Below are 20,203 nucleotides of genomic sequence, written 5' to 3' on the forward strand. Positions count from 1 at the left end.
AATCATCTGTGTAACTCAGCTACAAGAGCTCAAAAATTGCCTGTATTTCAAAATAATATTCTACTAAAGGGTGGAAAAAAGCTTTTTCTAATAGGAAGTTTCAATAAGAGAGCTGGTCTCTGCTTAGCATTGCAGGTGCTAAAATGGTTATTTAATTGCACATAGGCTAGATCTGAAAAATATCAGACTTCTCTCTTAATTAAGTAAGAAATGTATTTCATTGTGAACTAGTGAAACCATACTTAATTAGAAAGAATTACAATACTCAGGATCTGAATGGGAATGGCATTTCCTTTGGTCTTTGAGCATCTTGTCAACCACAATGACTAGTAACAGATGTTTCATGAAACAGTACAAGGAACATGTGCTTTGTAAAAAGTATTATTTCTTTACAAATAGCCAGACCTAGTAGCCTAGTTAAATATCCTTCTATTAGGTTAAAAACCAAAATTAACCATTATTGAGATTTGTTTCTTGCAACAGAATTCTGTCTTACCAGCCTTTCCCTCACAGCAGCAGTTGGTTGTCCAAGTTGAGGTTAATTTTGTTTCCTCTAAATACTTGTAGCAGTACCCTCAGGGCCTGCAGGCAGGACCAGCTGTACAAATCTGTGTTTAACCAGAAACTGGGACTGATTTTTTTTTCTCCCTAAAGATTAACTTAAATCTAACTAATTTTACTGATCTTACTGCTGTTGGGAACTACTGCAAGAACATTCTGCCAGTGACCACCAGATGGAGTTTCTAAAACAGCTTTGATAAACCAATACCAGAATTCATTTCAAAATGACCTTTTAAAGGTTTTGGAGATAAGAAACAGTACAGAAATTCTACTGATTTCAAGATAAATTGTAGCTTAAATTTGAAAATTTGGGGGGGGCTAAAATTAGGCTTTTCAATTCAATTTACAGAGCCAGGGAGGGACTTCAGGGGTGGCCTCTGGGAGAAGCTGCCAGAAACTTCTCCATGTCCAACAGATCCAATTCCAGCAGACCCCAAGGTGGACCTGCCACTGGAAAAAGAGAAAAAACATGCAAGTACTTTTAAAACCAGATTAAATTTGATTAATTAACCAAAAATTAATTTCTGGTTATAAATCTTGCTTTAACGAACTTTTGATAGAAAGGGGTTTTTTTTACAGTATGTTTTTATACTTAATTCATAAATACTCTGATAAGAATCCTGTGTTTTAAAATCTTTTACTGCCATGCTTTGTAATAATATGGAAAATCTGCCTGCTGCAGACTGAATATTTTTGACAATTCTTGCAGATGTAATTAAAAGTGCTAGTTCCTTCGAAGGAAGGAATATAAGGAAATCACATGGAATTTCAAGGTAAGGGAAGGACCTGGTGGGAAGAAAGTGGGATGACAAAGGAGATAATAGATCTCTGCTCTCCTGATGGAAAAAGAATGTAGTCAGCATATGTCAAAGTATTTTGATATATAATGGAAAACTTAAGGAATTCAACAGAGGAAACATTTCACACTTCAGATTTGTTGCCATGGCAGTCTGCACAGCTGGGTTTGTACCATTCGATTGCTTTCACTTGGAAAATGTATTGCACTAGATACTCAAGAAATACACAAGATTTTGCTTATTAAGAGACTACAGAAATTAATTTAGGAGCAGATGTTTAGGATTCATCAGTGCATTGACACTTCACAGCTGCAGAAACTTAGGCAAGAATCAATTCCTCTCTGAGTCCTCAGCAAACAGTGGAACTGAGAGTGGCACTTGGGCAGGTTCTGCTTTTCCTGGGTCTTACCAGTCCTGTGCTGCTGCAGTGAAGCTCACGAGGTCTCCAGCCTAGACACTGGGCTGCTTTCATTTTTATTAAGCAGTGATAAATGGGGCATTACTGATGCACATACCCACAGACAAAAAACATTTAATTGAATCTTAGTTTTAAACAAGGGAAAGAAAGGTGCAGATATAATTCAACTTCCTTCTGAGTTTGTGGTAGCAGTGTTGTATTTTTTTTCACAAAAAAATATTCTATTATATAGGAGTTGAGTGAGTATTTTCTGTGAGTGCTCCAAAATGTGGTTGACTTCTGTGACATTCTGTATTGACAGATAATGGCAGATTCAGGTGCCATGTCAGCCTGGTTTGTACTGGTGTAAACATCTTGACCTGATCAGCCCTTTTTATTTGCATTTATGTAGTTTTTCACTCTTCAACAACCTGTGAGCTTGTGAACTTGCTGCTTATTAACTAACTGTTCTCACTGAAGATCCTTCAGTCTGTGTTGTGTGTGAGGGGTTTTACTAATCCAGCTGAGAATCAGCCTTTTTGTTGGTTGTATCCAAAAGCTCTGTGGAATGAAGGATCAGAAAATCACAGCTCTGTACTTGTTCAGAGACGCTGGCTCTGCTGTTAAAGAAAACACCCTTTAAAGCACTGTGTGGAAGTAAGGGCATCCTGTCAGATACTAGGCTTTGATTAAATGGTGACAGTTGCATTTTAATTTATTTCTGACTGAGACTTAAAACTTAGAAGTGCCTTGGACTCAAGTTGGTTTTTTTTAAGAGTTTACCAATAATAATTTTAAATAGTTTGCTGTTACTACTGTCTTCCTATGCTTCACAGAACACCAAAAGGGAACAAGTGAATAATTTTGAAAGCACAGCCAAGAAAATATTTTCATATACATAGGGTATATGAATTGATCTATGGGGAATAATCTTTTGGCTATGTGCAGTGATTACTGCAATGAATGTGTAACAAGGTATCTTAGATTCTTATAAGCTGTGTTTTCTTTGGGATGCCAGAGGTGTGGGTTATTTTATTACATTGTTCTGAGAACCAAGAGAATTTCTGCAGGAAGCTGATTGTGGCAGCACAAAGGAAAGGAAGTTGTCAGGATGTGGCCAATGTTTGCATTGATCTCCAGGTGCACTGTTACTCTGTCATTAATTGCAGGATTCTTTATTCTGAAAAAAGTCAGGCAGGGTATGTGCCTTTTAGCTTTCATTCCCAGCCAACTTCATGGTGATGAACAATGAGATTTTAATAATGTCAAATTAAGGCCTGGGAATTTGACATCCAAGTCATGCAATTTGTTATGTTTTGATTCAGTGAAGCCACATAGGTTTAACTTTGTCTACAACATGTTTTTATCGAGAAAGCAAATAAAAAAATCACACATTTTATTGACTACGTACAGTTGAACACTTTTTATTGAGAATGTATTATGAGTCAATACTTCCTTTATGAAGCTTTCCAGAAAGTCCATTTCTGTAGTATTTTGACATGATACTGGAGTCCACATCTCTTCATTGTAACAGAACCAGGAATTTTCTAGTGGCTGATCGCCTTCTTTCATTAACTGAAATTAAATCTTCAGAAACCAAAAAGATTTGATTCTGAAATGTAAACTTTTGAAACTAGGACCTCTACTAAGTTGGTCAACAAGGACCTGTCTCGAGCTACCTGTGTTAACAACTTAGAAGCAGAACATGACATTTTTGTTAGTTCCTTGATTTGACTTAATTAGCAGTTCAGCAAGAGGGCTGTAAGCCATAAATCAATTCAAATATTAAGTTTAATTTTGTGAGAAAATAATACTGTTAATAATGGCACTTAACTAGTGCTTACTTTCTAGTACACATTATATACATACAGAAGCATACAGTGCACCTGCCTGTTCAGAGGTTTACATTTAAATGATACATTTTTAGAAATAATTTAATAAACTCTTTGCAGATTCTTTTTACATCAGTAGGCTGATTTTTATCTTGCATATATACAGTATTTTTATTAATATCTATTTAAATGTGTAATAGATAAGCCCCTATTTACAGTCACCAGAAACCTTCAGGTATTTGAAATGGAAAGGCCCCATTCTCGAGAACTTTGTGTGTTAAGTGTTTGTCCATAAAAGTTCTTCCTAATTTATGATACCTTGTATTTCCTTAAGTATTTTACTGCACTTGCTCCTCTACTGCTCTTTATATAAGTACTGCAAAGCTCTCTCTTTCTGGGATGCTGCTTTTTAAGAGATACCAGGTGAGGGTGCTGCAATTAAGTTCAGAATTCCCTTAGGAGAACAGCAGCCAGGCAGATCCATGGCACAGTTTCTTTGAGGCAACTAATAAATCAAATTAACTTTTCTAAGAGGTTGACTGGATAGCAGTCTTGTTGATCAAATTATCCAAGATGCTGTATCTATGATTGCCATCACATTTAGTGTTTATCAAGGATATAGACAAACATCCGTAGCTCTGTTGCAGTAAAAAAGATTAGGAAAAAAACAGACTGGATACTCCATGGGTAAGTTCCATAAAAAGCTGTTTTTCTACTTATCTTTAATAGCAGCTTCCATTTTACTACATAAATTTATAACGTTGAATCACTGAGTAAGATCTGGATCATTGTAAAGGAGTCAGTGTGATGAAGTAAACATGAGTATTGAATGGTACCAGGTGTGCAAGACAAGCAGAGATGGGAGAGAAATGAAAGTTAAATAAATTGTGCAGAGAAGTGAAAAACAATAAAGAGAAATTATACAAGAGCCGTGGTCTGAAACTGAGAATTTAACTTAGAGAGAAAGGAACAGAAATAAAGGCAACAGTTCTTTTAAAGACAGAAAATAAGATGTCTTAAGAGAAGGAGGAAATAGAAGTAAGGATGCAACATGGAAGTTGAAATTGCACTTAAAAGTTGCCTGCTCAGCTGCACTGTTCTGGCAGTGTCCCAGTTCTGAAAGCCTCTATTCACACCAGATAAGCCAGTTCCTCCCTGCTGGAACTCCTCCTGCATAATGGCACAGGATTTCTTTAACAGATTTTACGTGAGAGATTTCAGGTGGCGCTTTAAGAAACCTAGTGTTCCTCAGATGGGAAGAAGGAGTCTGTTTGCTTGATGGCTGTAAGGAAAGATTTTATTCTTAAGCACTTCTGTGTGGAAGTGAGCTTAAGAGCTCAAGATATGTAGAAATTCATTGAAAATCTCTCAAGGAGGGCAAAACCAAGAAAGCAGCCAGTGTCACAAATGTCAGCACAGGGACACAAAATGAGCGAGTTGGACACAGTGATAAGGAACAGCTTCAGTCCTTAACATGGTTTTAATCAACAGGCTAAAAGTGAAAACACCACAGAAATAGATTATTTACTCTGTAGGCTTTAAGGGTTAAAAATATTCAATAAAATATGAAAAGCTCTTAAAAAAGTAAAGATTGATGGAAAGTCTTCCACCAGGATGTTGCTAACTTAGAGATGTGTGTATATAAAGAAGATAAGCAAAGATGACTAGGAGAAGAAATTGCTTGATGGGAAAAGATCTGAAAGGTCTGTCCCTCACCTGCTTTTCACATGTAACTTCAGTATGTGTCTCTGCTGACAGACTAGGGCCAGTTACCAGACAAGATTGTGCTCTAAGCAATGGAAAAGGTTCAGTTCTGATCTTGCTCCATGTTTTTTTCTACACCAGAAGCTTTGAGAGTCACATTTTTTAAATAATGTTGTGCTGTAACAGATTAAGCAATAAAATGATGCTGTAGCATGTATTAAGTGACAAAAATGTCTCGTGGCCCCACAGCAATGGGAGAGTATCAGCTTCCCTTGCACCCCCCTCCTGTCCCCTCCTGTCATTAGTGCAACAGCAGCACAAGAACAGGTAGTTTTTGGGTCAGTACTTTGTAGCTTGTTTTTGTAACTGTTTATGTGCTTCCTGCAACATGTCTGTGTTCATACAATCAGTAAAATCTGGTGATCTGGATTGGATTTCTTCCAATCTACTGTGAAACTAAACTTTACTGTGTATCCAAGAATCCCAGTGGAAGGCTTTTTTGAGAGGTCAGCAAAGAGCTGATGCTGACTGGGATTCCTATATTGAAGAATTTTATATGGTTTCCAGACCGCCAGTGATGTCCTAGATTAACAAGAGTTTAATTTATTTGTTGCAAACATATCCCTTGAAAATACAAAATGTTAATCATAAACATATTTATTTTTTAAGATAATTACTCTTGTTACATGAACATATGTGGACCATAACACTTAGCCAGACAATCTTTACTAGTTAAATTCTGATTTAACTTTGTAAACCACTGTGTCCTTCATTTTAGTATGTGGAACAAACATGTCTAAGTTCCATCAGAATTAGTTAATAAATATTTCTGAATTCCTGAAATGTTTTAGGATACAAACACAGCACTGGAAAATTAAAACATATTTTTGTTATTTGTTGTAGCTGAAAGAAAAATCAGTTTATCATAAACATTAAAACAGGTTAGTTTGTGTGAGAAAATAATTTCTGAAAAAAGTAAATTAGGGGAATCAGTGATGGAGAAAGAAATTAAATAATTTAATTTATAATTAACATTTACTATTTGGACATGTATAATTGGGTAATATGATCTTCAGTAAAGATCAAATATATAATCTTCATTGAAAAATGCTATTTACTTCATCATGGATAGCACTATCACTTCTTTGTACAGAGAACAAGGTAATACCTTTTCCTATACAAGATACAAGGTGCTGTGTCTTCAGTCAAGACTTCAATTAACTGCTTAGTGATTTCTTCAGACAGGAAGATCAGAGCCATGAAACCAGAGTTTATCTTTTGTCAGCAGTTCAGTGCACTGAAGGTATCTGATGTCACAGGTAATGCAGCACACAGGCCAGAGCCTCACACCACTTCAGCCAACAGCTACCAGAAAATTAAGACTGTTGCATTCAGCTGCAATGAAAGCTCCTTCCAGCCTCTTGGTTGGGACTCTCAAACATCTCTGAGTGCCAACACAGCAGTGTCACAGTCCCAGCAGCGAGCAGCCAGTGCTGCAGTCACAGAGCACCAGGGGTTGTGTCACACCTATGTCATGACCTGCTGTACCACTGTGCGCTCGTGAGAACACCCCTGGTTCCCACAGTGTATCTTTTTCAGCAAACGCCGTAATTTGTTGGGAAAGTTTTTGTTAATGTATCTGTAGAGCAGAGGCATGACAAAGCTGCTGGAGAAAGCCAGGAATTTTGACAAAATCGTGGCAAAGTGTAATATCTGAATGGAATTTACATCTGGAATTCTGCCTCGTAGGTTAGTAAACGTGCTTACCAAGAGAATAATGTAATAGGGTGTCCAGAGGGTGAACTGTGTGCAGACTGTGGCAATCAGAAGCCTGTGCACTGACGGATCCAAGCGCCCAGTGTCCTGATCCAGTGGCGTGGCCTCCTTGCGTATCCGCAGGATCAGCGTCAGCGCGTAGAGAACGGCGATGGCGGGAACGACGTACCCGATGAACACCATGATGGCATCTGCTGCTTCCTGGTTCTGCATCTTGGAACACTCGATTATTTTGGTGGACACGTGGTTGCAGACGTAGAACAGGAGAGATGAAAAGCTTGTGAGCATGGCCCCGCCCCAGATGAAGCCGCAGACGTGTTTGGTGTTGTACACACTGGACATGTAAGTCCTGGGCAGGGCCCGCTCGATGTAGTAGTCCAGACTGAGCAGTGTGGTAGAGTACATGGTAACCAACGATGAGACGTTGAATAAAATAAGGAAGGTGATATAAACTTCATTGTTGGAATTCCAGATGGCCCATTTTGTATTGGCAAGACCCAACAGGTACATTGGTGCCAGAGTGTTGATGATGAGGCCAGCAATGGCAATGTTGACAAAGTAAACATCTGGCATAGTCATAGTAGCTTTGTTGTAGAGGTTGACTAGGACCAGCAGGCCATTGTAACAAAGGCCAATTGGGAAACATATAATGAGGTAGAGAAGGGAAAAGATGGAAAGCACAAGGTCGAAGTCATGGCAGAGATGCTGGTCCTCACTGTTCTCAGTACTGTTGATTAAGGCTTCACAGCTCCACATAGTGATTTTAGCTTTTTTAACTTCTTTGCTGGTTACCAGCTTTTCTGTAGAGAGAAAAATAGTGAAAATGTTAAAATATTGCATTGGAAATGAAATGGAAAGTACTGTGAAGAAAACATCTTGAACTTTAGGATTATATGGTTCACATAACTGATGTTGTTAGTCTAGAAGAAAGGAAACTTATTAAAAATTTCATTAGACTGATACATGTTCTGCAGAAGTAAACTGTAAACTATCATTAAGTACTGATGTATATATGAATACTAATGCAATTTTTTTTTAATTGTCAAACAGTACCTTGTATATAGCTCAAAATACATACGAGTAACTATTGAAGATTGGAAGGATATAAACTGAACATGATGGAAAATAGAGATCTAACATCTTAAGTAATCTTTACCTTAAAAAGAAGTTTCTTAGGAGGCACATCCAAGGCACTATGGTGGATGTGTACTGGATCACTGATAAAATTGACAAAGAATAGAGGATACTGGGAAATGAGGTGTAAGGGGGGGGGGTGGTATTGTTGTGTTGTGGTTTTTTTTGTTTTTTTTTTTTTTTAAATAGGTCAGTTTGTATTCAGACTTTCAACCTTATAACCATTTGGTTTCAAAAAAACAATGGACCTCTGTAGTCCAGGGAACCTAATATCAGGGCAGCCTGACTTTCCAAAAAGGCAAGAATCAGCTATCATTTCCTCTCAAAATAGCTCAAATTCTTTAAAAAGTATGCTACTATCAGCAGTTGTGGCCCAGCCATTTTTGCTTTATCGTCAGTAGAGATAGCATTTTAACTGAAACCAAGTGACTTCAAAGCAATTGTGTAAAGTCACTTTCCAAAATGCAGGAATGAGAAATAATCTCTGAAGTACAACTCAGAACAGGCACAGCCTTAAAGTCATGGCTGTTATTCATGGCAGCCCATTTCAGGGGCAGCGTAGAGCTGGTGCAGCAGGTGATTTCCCACCTCACGTACCCTGCCTGTCACACACTCCCGTGGTTCTGTGTGCCCCTCTGTCAGCACCTATAGCAAAGTGTAAGTACAAGTACCTGGATTCTTTCCAGAGGGAGAGCAAGATTTAATCAATCCACAATAAACATTGTGCAATGAAAATGAATGCTACCAGACAACATGCTATACTCCATGAACCAGATGGCTAAATTGTACTGTGTGGGGTCTGTGAGCATGCGGGTATGTGACTACATCTCCCTGGTGCTACTCCTTTGACTCTTCAGCCACAGTACAGAATTTGTCCCAAAATTGTGTCAACTTCCATATTTTATTTCCCACTGTAGTTGTTTTGTTTGCATTTTCTTCTTAATAACATAAAATCAGGTTAAAAATACAGTAATTTTAGCTGGGCAAGCAAATTTTTATTCACTGTCCCATGTTGGTTTTCTTCAGAGAAATGCCTTCTGTGGCAACATCAGAAGTTCTATTGCTTTCAAAGGTTGTTTTCACCTTTGTGGGAAAACTTGACTTTTTTTTTGTTTATTTTCTCACATCAGCTCTTCAAATATACTGTTGTGTTGAGTGGACCATATCATATCTTTAGTTGTCTCTCTATCCTCATTCTATTTTTGAGCACCGAGAACAGCCCCATTTGTTTTCAGGAAGCATCTGTTGGTTTAGGTGTTTAAGAAAGAAGAAGAAAAGCTGGTTTTTTGCAGTTGAAAGGAACCAAAACTGTATCTCATTGAACTGTTATGACTCGATTCAAGCCAAGCAGCAGACTGGAACTAGATATTGCAAATATATGCATTCTGGTGAGTGCAAAGGTGACTAAGCATGGGCATGGGTACAATCACATAATTCCATTATGTAGCTTTATCCTTAAGCATGTAGCTTGGTTACTCCAGACTGAATTACATCAGCCACTGAATAACTTGCCTGTATATTGTCTGAGAACATCAACAGTCTTTGCTACCAGGCTTTGTATTTTACAGAGCAGGGGGATGTCTGGTTGCAGGAGTGCTCTTAGTCATTACCCTTATTCTTTCTTTACATCCTCTAAGTGCGGTTAAACAGGACAATTCTGTTTTAATGACAGAAATGTATGTTCAATACTAGGAAAGCGACAACATTTACCTCCGAAATGAGCAAAACTAAACACCAAAATTAAAACACTTCCTCGGAAAACCTCCTTGACGACTTTCAAGCTCCCAGGTGAGGTATTTCTGCGGCTGAAGGCGAGACAGCGGAGGCACTGACCCTGCTGGCTGTGCAGCGCCGGCCGCGCTCAGCGTTTCCCCTCGGCCGCGCCTTGTGTCTGCCGAGGCGGCTCTGCCGTGCCCGGCCAGTGCGCGCAGCGACCGCGCTGCCCGGCGGCCTCTGCCGCACAAGGGGGGCTGCAGCAGCCTCTTGTCGCCTCTGCCGCACAAGGGAGGCTGCAGCAGCCTCTTGTCGCCTTTGCTGCACAAGGGCAGGCTGCAGCAGCCTCTGGTTTACGGTGCCCCGGCGCTGCCCGGATCCTCCGTTCTGACCCCGGGATCGCGCTGGACGCGCGTCCCGCCCGCCGCGCTCCGCTGCCCCTCAGCTTCAGTCGCCTGTGCGCTGCCCCTCAGCTTCAATGGCCGTGTGCCACTGCCCCTCAGCTTCAATGGCCTGTGCCGCTGCCCCTCAGCTTCAATCGCCTGTGCCGCTGCCCCTCAGCTTCAGTCGCCTGTGCGCTGCCCCTCAGCTTCAGTCGCCTGTGCGCTGCCCCTCAGCTTCAATGGCCGTGTACCACTGCCCCTCACCGTCAATGGCCGTGTGCCACTGCCCCTCAGCTTCAGTCGCCTGTGCGCTGCCCCTCAGCTTCACTCGCCTGTGCCACTGCCCCTCAGCTTCACTCGCCTGTGCGCTGCCCCTCACCGTCAATGGCCGTGTGCCACTGCCCCTCACCTTCACTCGCCGTGCTGCCCCGACACTCGCCGTGCTGCCCCTCACCTTCACTCGCCGTGCAGCCCCTCACCTTCACTCGCCGTGCTGCCCCTTCACTCGCCGTGCTGCCCCTTCACTCGCCGTGCAGCCCCTCACCTTCACTCGCCGTGCTGCCCCGTCACTCGCCGTGCTGCCCCTTCACTCGCCGTGCAGCCCCTCGCCGTCAATGGCCGTGCTGCCCCGTCACTCGCCGTGCTGCCCCTTCACTCGCCGTGCTGCCCCTCCACTCGCCGTGCTGCCCCTTCACTCGCCGTGCTGCCCCGTCACTCGCCGTGCTGCCCCTCACCTTCACTCGCCGTGCTGCCCCGTCACTCGCCGTGCTGCCCCTCACCTTCACTCGCCGTGCTGCCCCGTCACTCGCCGTGCTGCCCCTCACCTTCACTCGCCGTGCTGCCCCGTCACTCGCCGTGCTGCCCCTCACCTTCACTCGCCGTGCTGCCCCGTCACTCGCCGTGCTGCCCCTCCACTCGCCGTGCTGCCCCGTCACTCGCCGTGCTGCCCCTCCACTCGCCGTGCTGCCCCTTCACTCGCCGTGCAGCCCCTCGCCGTCCCCCGCCGGTGCCGCTGCCCCCCGCCGCCCTGCCCCGGCCCCGTGCCGGCCGCCGGGCCCCGGCGCGGCCGTCCCGCGGCTCATGCTGCCGGCCCGGCACCGCGCTGCCGGCGCTGCACTTGTTTTGCCTCTCGAAGTTACTCACAAGTTTCTGCTTGGCTTGGCAGGCGCCTGGCCCCTCCCTTCCTCTGTTTACAGCCGGTTTCTAGAAGTGAGAGGTTGTGCTCGGAGCTGTTGGATCCAGCGCGCTTTGTAGTCCCCTGGGTTTTGGATTTGCTGCTTAAAATCCGTGAGCGTGCAGGTTTGTTATGGTTTTGTCATCGGCGTTGGGGTTCTGCAGAGCCCGTGCCATTCCCTGCAAGTGCAGTCAGCAGCCTTCACTCAGCAGCGTGGGTTTTATTTTTAACTCCGGATGAGAATATGTAGCTTTGAGGTTTCATTTTCATAGGCCGTATATCCTGAATAATCAGTATTTAAAAATTCCCGTACTACAAAGTGTACAGGTGCTTGTGGTGCTGGCAAACATAAACCGGCTTGTAAAACAAAGTAGGAAGGAAACTTTCTGAGTGTTTACTTTGAATTTGGAGATTGTTTTGGTGTTGTGAAAAGGTGTTACAACATAACCCTCATTTTGTGATGGTGTTACAAGTTCCATTCTGCTTCCTTTTTTAAAAAGTCGATTAATCTCAAGGATATTTGCATATTACTTGCAGTTAATGGATGTGAATGTTTATATTTTCCACAACTTTATAATGGATCACTTCTTGAAAGAGCTTTTGAACTGCAGATTGATCATTTATCCCATAATGAATTTTTTCCTGCGGTTGTTCTGTTGTTTATATGGAAACTCCTCAGACTAATGAAAAGGGACTACCTTTGAAGTATGTTTCCAACTGATATCACCAACCAACACAGAGAGCTGCCTTTTTCAAAATAATTTGTCTTGTATTTAGAAATTCTGAAGCTTTATTCCATAGCAAATAAACATCAATGTAGCGTCCCTTATTGGAAAAATAAGCAGCTGTTAATGAAATAAATACTGGAAAAACACTAAACCTGCGATTAGCGCATTTGTTTAGAGCATGATGCTCTAGCACCAACATTGTGGGTTTGATCTCCACATGGGCCATTTGCTTAACATTTGGACTAGATCCTTGTGGGTCCCTCCCAGTTCTGAGTATTCTGTGAAATCTAAAAATGGTCATCCCGTTTGTCTTGAGTTTCTTTATCTCACCACAGTTTGTATTTAAATGTTCATTACGAATATTGTAAAATTGCTGTAGCCCCCAAAAGCAGAAAATTCCCCTGTTCCTGTTTGATAGATAGCCCACAGACAGAATTGTGTATGTGCTCTGGATAACTCCATGTTACAAACTGTGGCATCATGTTTTTGGTGCTTCAGAACTTCAGAAGGACTTTGATCATCCTAAGTTCACCAAGGAAACAGCAAAATAGGAAAGGTATTCATGTAGAAGCACTTTCAGAGTGCTCATACTTGGCCAAAAGCCAATTTCCTTACACTCCATTAAAGCTGAAGGTGGTTTTATTTAGATAACAACGTCCATTAAGTACTTAAGAAAAAACTTCTTGCAATGCAGGACAAAAAGTTGAGAGCACTTGGTGGCAAATACTATTTTAGAAAAGATCCATAAAACTAACTTAAAAAGAAAAAAAAAAAAGAAGTTCTGCTCAGTTGTTTTACAGAGTCCATAGCTGCAGTCAGGCTTTTTCAGACATTTTCATTCATAATGCAGCACTAAGTTGCAGAGCAGGTTAGGTCAGAGTTTGAAGCATGACCATTCCATGCTCGGATTATTTTATTTGACTTAAAAAACCGACCCTTCATCCAGCTGCAGCACTGTCTCTTTTCTCTGCAGATTTTTCTGTTTATACAACACATGGTTTGTCTACTTTCTCTATTATCATGTGTCTGTGATGTAGCTCTTACCTGGTTTATCTGACCTCTGAGTGTGTTTTCACAAGCTGTGGTGTCATTATAAACTAATAGCTAGTAAAATACATAGCTAATAAAGCCAACAAGGTAAGTCTCTAAACATGCCAAACACTTGTACCTTTGTCACGTCCTCTTGAGTGCCCACAGGATCTCAATTCCTACAGACTGAAACCTGGTGCTGCCTAGGGGAAGGCTGGGAGCTCTACACAGAGCTTTGCTGGGCAGCACAGATTTGCCTCAGATCTAGACTGAGCAAACAAAAACTCACAGCCAGAAGTTCTGTATGTATATATATATAAACCATGACTTAATAGATTGTCAGCTCCTCATCAGGGTTTGAAAGCTGCTTTTTGAAAGGGACATGCTGAATATTACTTATGGATTAACTCTTAAAACTTTAATGGAGCATCAATATTTTTGGAAAATTAGGAACCTGCAATTAGTTGAATATCGAGGGGAACACACTGAATTCTCAAGTGCTGGAGAGTCAAGTGTCACATTGCTGTTCCCTCTCACTCTGGGTAACATGACATTTCTTTAGGCTTACTAGCTTATATACATACCATAGGGATTAACAAATGACTTCTAGGCTGGATATACAGAAAAGTAAAACTGAATAGCTCAGGTTAGATATGGGGGGGAAACGCAGCAGTGCAAGCAAGTAGGAATATACTTTTCTCATGCAGTTGCTGAGTTGCTGCTGTTTATAATGTAATGATACAGCTCAGATAAAATGCTTTTAACATGAGTGGAGAAGAAAATCCTGCTTGATACTGGGGGTTGGGCTGAAAAACAAACCCCTTCCAACCCTATCATTTATGTCTTTGTGGTGCAACCATTGACCAGTTTGGCAGGGGAAGTTCATAATTGATACTGGTACCATTTATAATGTGGTTAATTCAGTGCAATGTAAGGTGAAAGAAGGCATGAGCAAACAACAGGGATAATTGATTCAAAGTAGGATTGAATATAATAAGCCTGTTTTGAATATTTTTAAAAGTACAAGTCAAAAAGCAAAAGTGGGTCAGTTGAAAGAGAGGGAAAGGGGTTTGCCACTCATGCCAAGTCAACTTATGGAAGAGCAGTCAACCAGCTTTCTGGTCCTGCTGATTTCACCCTTTATTAGGGTCAGGTTTTGATTTTCTAAACCTTTTCCCTTTGCTATATAACTTGCTTTAATAGCAGCATAGAAATAATTAATAATTAAAATAAACCCAAGATTTTTCACTTATATAACCCAATTCTTGCCTACTCCCACTTGATTCTGCACAATTTGAGTAGTGTGAATCCACTTCCAGCTCTCTAGATAATTGCCTTCCCTTGGACCAATGTTTTTCCTTTAACATTCTTTCTGTTTTTAACATTCTTTCTGTTCATGCATAAATTCTTATGTACGTTTCCTGATTTCTTAAAATACTCCTTGAGTTTCCTATCTCCTGGCCAGTGTTTTCCTCTTTACCTCTCCCTGATGACTCCCTTACAATTAACACTGTTCCTCCCATCATTATTTGCTCATATGACACACACAGTATCATATCCAACTTATGACAGGGCTTCCAAGCATGACACACTTTCACTTCTACTTTGTGACTTTCCTGTGGGAAATCTCGGGCAGTTTTTGGTATTTTGAATCAGCAATAAAGATTACATTCTCAAGAACTGTAAGGGTGCATTTCTGTTTCATGTGGCATGAGTACAGAGATACCCGTGTTCCTGACATTGGTCTTTGCATTTTGCTTTGGTTGCCCTTTGAGGTTGCTCACTCTGTTTTCCCAGAAATTCTGAATACATGTTGTCTTCAGAGCTCCTTCCTGTGGGTGGGTGACCTTTTTTATTGTTCCATAGATGTTGGCAACCTCTGTCTCATTTTTTTATCTTCTCATTCTGTAAGTACCATCTTCGTGGTAAATCACTTGCATAGCAGCTACCTGGTGATTCAGATTCCTAGTGCCATGATAATCTGCTTGCTGCCCTGGCCTCTTGGTAACCTGCTAAATAGATGCTTTTTTCCCCTCCTGTTTTGACCTTTTGTTGTTATTTATTATTGTTATTATTAAATGTATGAACATGTACAATTATTAATGTAATATAATTACTAACAATGTTAGGTGCATATTTGGTTTCTGTTTAGATTGTTCAACTCTTTGGGAATCTGAGTTCATATAAGGCCATGTCAAAAGTAAGTCTGCAAATTGCTGCCACGGGTCACTAAGCATCAAGAAATGAGTTCAGATAGGCTTTTTGCTTGGAAGGAGCAAAACTGGATTTTAGGGTATGGCAACTTTTTTTAGGATGTGCATATTCTCTAATAGGTTAGAACTGCAGAAATTTCTTCTATTTTTAGAGTTCATAGAAGATTGCTCCGAACAACGTGTGTATCCATTAGAAATGAATAATTGTATTTGCTTTAGTTTCTCTTTCTCCCTCTCAATTTCTAAGCAGCTTAAAGCTTATGAGAGCAGATAATACACTCCAATAAAGGAAGACAAAATAGATCAGCTACTCTCATAATCAAAACAGCTGAATGGTGTGTTTAGGAGCCCTTTAGATCTGTTGGAGAGTGTCGTGGTGCTCTGGAAGGTTGTAATAACCAACTACCACAGGGTGGAAGTTCTGTGGAGAGGAGATAGCCCAGCACTGCAGCCCCTAAAGATTTGTGTGGAAGGAGTGCCTTGTTCAGATGCAGATGCTATCAGCCAGGCACATCTGCCACTGCAGATAAATCCTGCCTTTTTGTGCTGTTCATTTCTTTGCAGTGGAGCCTCGGTGGGAGCTAGGTTGCCAGCTGTGCCCTCCTGGCAGCTGCTGGGGAACAGCTGCACCAAGGGCTCTGCACGGGTTAACTCCATAAACTCAGCCTTGTTTTGTTAACTTCACCCTGTCCCTGCAGTGAATGAGTGGCACTGATGTGCTGCTCCACCCCTTCCTGACTTAGCTTTATCACTGAATTCTGTAAGAGCTTCTATATGGAAAACATGACATATTGTTTCTTTTTAAGTGTTTCTGTGCAGCGAGAAAGAATTTGCTATAGAGTGAACAGTGCAGCTTTTAATACTTAGAGATTTCATCACTGCAAAAAGTGAAATACCATACTTTGGGCAGTTCTAAAGGTGAGGATTCCATCAGGCAGAATGAATATACACAGTTATTACCTGTATTTATCTATCTACAGGCCTTAGCTGCCAGAGATTCTGACATGAGACACAATTTGTAGATGCTCAAATATCCACTAGATAATACTTTTTAAAAAGATTAAGCTATATGCAAAACAAAACCTGAGTAATTTTCCTAGTATTCCTATTCACTTCCAGGAACTTATGACATATTAAATAACAGGAATAATTAGAATGAATGCAGTATTAGAAAATCAGCTTACGTAAGGTGCTTCCAGTTCTGGATTTTATAAAGTTGATCAGTTGGAATACAAGAAGTGACAGCTTTTAAGCATCAGCAGAGTGGATGGCGCCATTCAGAGTGCTGAACAGCCAGTTAGCATTGCTGCAGCTCTGCTCCGTGTTTTCAGAGCACTTGGAAGCTGATTTTGATGTAGCTATCCCACTTTAAAACTAAGTAGCAGCAACCTTAAATAACATTCAGTGTCAAGAAGACCGAAAGTTGTTATGTATATGAATATATTCTTTTAACTGCTTCACTGAAAACAAACTTCTAAAAAAATTTAACCTTCGTGAGAATTTTCAGTGTGCTTCTAACTGGTGAGCCACAAAACCCAAAAGAATTAATTACAAAATACAGAAAATTCCAGTTTCTGGGAGAGCACACAAGCAAGTAAGTTCCTTCAGTTTAAAACTGAATCTAAGTTGCAGATTCTTTTCGTATGAAGTACTACAATCAATGGATTTAACAAGGGTTACAGATACCTTGTGATGATGTTTAGTGCAGCTGGGACTTAGGAGACACTTTATCCCACTGTTTTTAATGGAAGTATTTAATTCATTTATTCTGACTTCAGGAACTTAATAGACTAAGTGGGTGATTTCTTTAATAAATTTTTCATAACTTGCAGTCATCAGTGTTTAAATATAAGGAGCTTTGCCCCAGTACCCACAGCCACTTAAACTGTAGAGCAACACGTCAGTTAAGACTGGTTTAGGGGAAAAAAATTTATCAAACTTACTAGTTCCTGTTTTTTATGTGAAGATCACCATATTGTAGAAACTTCTGCCAAGGCCTTTTTAATATTTGAGATAATATAAAAGACAGGTTTATAGTAAAATTCTTGTTTAGGTAATGTCTTTAATAAGTGCAAACAGGTCATTTGCACCTTACAAGGTAGCAGGTGCCTGGATCTCTGCATTTCCAGCATTTTGGAATTGCCCAGGTTCCAGGTAAGGAATGTTTGTACTTCTGGTTCATGTAAATCAGCATCACTCCAGTAAAGAAGACAGATTCCTGCCAATCAAAATTAATGTAAATTATGGCAATTATGGGCTTTGCTGAGTGAATTTATTGCAGGAAGAGGGGGTTGAAGGTGCACGGACTGTGCTGGAATTATCTGTAAATGAGTTGGCCGGGTGAGCTGGCAGGGTGGAAACAGCAGCTCTTATCTTCCCCCGATGTTTGCCAGCTTCACCCATGCTCAGGGCATGTGGCAGGGAACTCTGCTGAAATTTGGCAGTACAGAAACATTCCCCAGAGATCTTTCGGTGCCAGTTGCAGAGACTGGCAGGAGGCACAGATGGTACTTTTCCTGGAAACTATAACATAATGCTGTTTCCTATTAGAAGCCCTGGTGAAAGCTGACTTGGTGACTTAATCAACCAGACCATCATGTTGGCTGGGGAGGAAACTCTTGTGGAACAGACCCTGACCACAGGGACCAGGTTTCCAGTAAAAGCAGAAATATTGACATAGTTCTTTATCAGATAGCATATAGAAGAATTATAAAAACTGGTTTGAGTTTGAAGGGAAAAATCAGCCCTCAGCAGAGTTGTACTAAGGCTGAAATTACTTCAAAATTTGTCACATCCGCTGGAGATAAACTTATCTTTCTGTTAATTGCTGGCAAGTCTGAGACATCTTGTTCCTGACACTCCTGTGGCTTTTAATTTTCACTGCTTGGTGAAGGAAATAGCATTTTCTAGCTGCCTCCTGGATGAACTTGCATAATTACTGATTACATCTTATTCCATTTATAATGTCTGAATACAATATTTTATATTTACATTCTAAGGGGTCTAGTATAATATTAATGCTGATCTAAGGTTGATTATTATTAGATGGTAAGATTTAGAATAAGAATTTACCAGGGGTTTGAGGCATCTTTCTGACATGATTAAGTTCTGATTTGTCCATCTATTGCTTTCTATGTGCCACTCCCCACTCCACTTTATCAGCGACAGGGAGTTTTTATTCTTTAGTCATCAAAATGTTCTACCAGTAAACTCAATTTCTTAAAGACTCCCCACTACAGCTATATGTCTATATCAAACTTAAAAAGAATCTTTAGTATGTTCTGTTCTGGGATGCTGACAAAAGGTTTGACAGGTTTAAGTATTTGATGATTTCATTTGAGTCCTTGGCTGTCCTTCCATGGGCCTGTGGGTGGGGATACTTTCTTAGGTGCTCTTAATGGGTATTATTCTTGGTGGAGGCTGCACAAATGTTTCCAAGGGGGAAAAAAAAAAAACAAACCAAAAACAAACCAACAAAAAAACCCAAAGTAATTCTGTGGGAAGAAATGTGTAAAGGAGTCTGAGACCTCTGTAAACGTGGACTCTAAACCTAAAGCCTCCCATTACAAAAACATCTGTGAAGTCACACCTGGAGTCTACTACCAGTAGCCACCTGCTGCCTACACTGCATTCATTCCATGGTGTTTTGGAAAGCCATGGTTAGGATTTGTACAAATTCCTGGAATTACAGACTCATTAATGACATGGAAATTACTACAAGTGCTTACCAACTGCAGCACATCCATTCACATACTATAGAACAATTAACTCTCTAAAGATTTGAACAGACTTTTTGTAGAGATTTCTTAGTATCCTTCATAGGTAACATGCTGCTTTTAGTAAGTCCTGCCTGCTTCAGACAAAAAAAACTACTTCTGTAGCACCTTTGTTACTGCAGGAGCCCTGATATATTGGGTTTGCTTGGCAAGTTTCTGGGAAGGTGTTCAGTTTTGTTTCTCATTATCCTACTGTAATTTGATGGTTAATGAATTAATTGTTCTGTAAGTTGAGTCTGTTTTGTTCAGGATGGTAATGGGTGAGTGATCCCTCCCTCTCCTTCTCTCAACCCATGAGCCTTGAGTTCTATTTTCTGTCCCTGTCCAGCCATGGAGGGGAGTGAGAGAGTAGCTTTGGAGTGTACCTGGTGCCCAACTGAGGTCAGCCCACCACAAAAATAAATGTATAATCTGCTTCCTCCTGTGCTAATGGGTGGAAGCCTGTGGAGTAATTAGTTTGTCTGAGAGCCAGTTTCTTACTAATGATTGATAAAGGGTTGTTTTGGCAGGGCCCACACAGGCACTGGGTGCTGAGAACAGTGAAGCACAGTTTGTAGGGAGGGCACTGGAGCCTGCTGGTCTGTCTTCACCTAAATGAGCTGTACTTGTTGTGGCTGTTGTGGAAAATATGCAGACTATTCTGATAACCTCTTATCTGATGTTCAGATCTGCATGAAGGAGTTCAGACTAATCAGTCTGATGTGCAAATCACAAACATTGATGTTTACATGAATCACTTTGACCAGACATTTGATTAACTTTGTTGCATCACTTCAGAATTAGTCTGACTTGTGTAGAAATCCACAATATTCTGCTCAGACTTAAATGATGGAGCCAATCAAACCCGTGCCAGATGTGATGCTGGCATGACAAATAGGGTGCTGCCTTTTATGCTGCTTTAGCATTTCTATCAGAACGAAGTTAAGTTCGGCTGACAGAGCCCTTAGGGAAAGTAGGTGTTCTGCTACATACAGTAGAAAACAGAT

The 20,203-nt window shown here is 40.9% G+C and overlaps 2 protein-coding genes across 11 annotated transcripts in view; one reads left to right on the top strand and one right to left on the bottom strand.

Moving 5' to 3' along the window:
• CHLSN (cholesin) overlaps positions 1 to 20,203 on the top strand; it is a 123,572-nt gene that overhangs the window by 39,468 nt on the left and 63,901 nt on the right. The window lies entirely within an intron of this gene.
• The window catches only part of GPR146 (G protein-coupled receptor 146), a 49,861-nt gene continuing 32,821 nt past the window's right edge, over positions 3,164 to 20,203 (bottom strand). For 2 of the 8 annotated variants that reach the window (XM_021539707.4, XM_021539708.4), the window contains one exon: positions 3,164 to 7,867. In XM_021539707.4, coding sequence (XP_021395382.1) covers positions 6,819 to 7,823 — 1,005 coding nt within the window. In that variant the 5' untranslated portion in view covers positions 7,824 to 7,867 and the 3' untranslated portion in view covers positions 3,164 to 6,818. Of the gene's footprint in view, positions 7,868 to 8,872; positions 9,892 to 10,706; positions 11,015 to 20,203 lie in introns of those variants that run through there. The other 6 variants (XM_085592217.1, XM_085592213.1, XM_085592215.1 and 3 more) reach the window with 6 other exon arrangements.

The sequence above is a fragment of the Lonchura striata genome, chromosome 14 (assembly GCF_050655825.1).
Source record: "Lonchura striata isolate lonStrDom1 chromosome 14, ASM5065582v1, whole genome shotgun sequence".
NCBI lineage: Eukaryota > Metazoa > Chordata > Aves > Passeriformes > Estrildidae > Lonchura > Lonchura striata.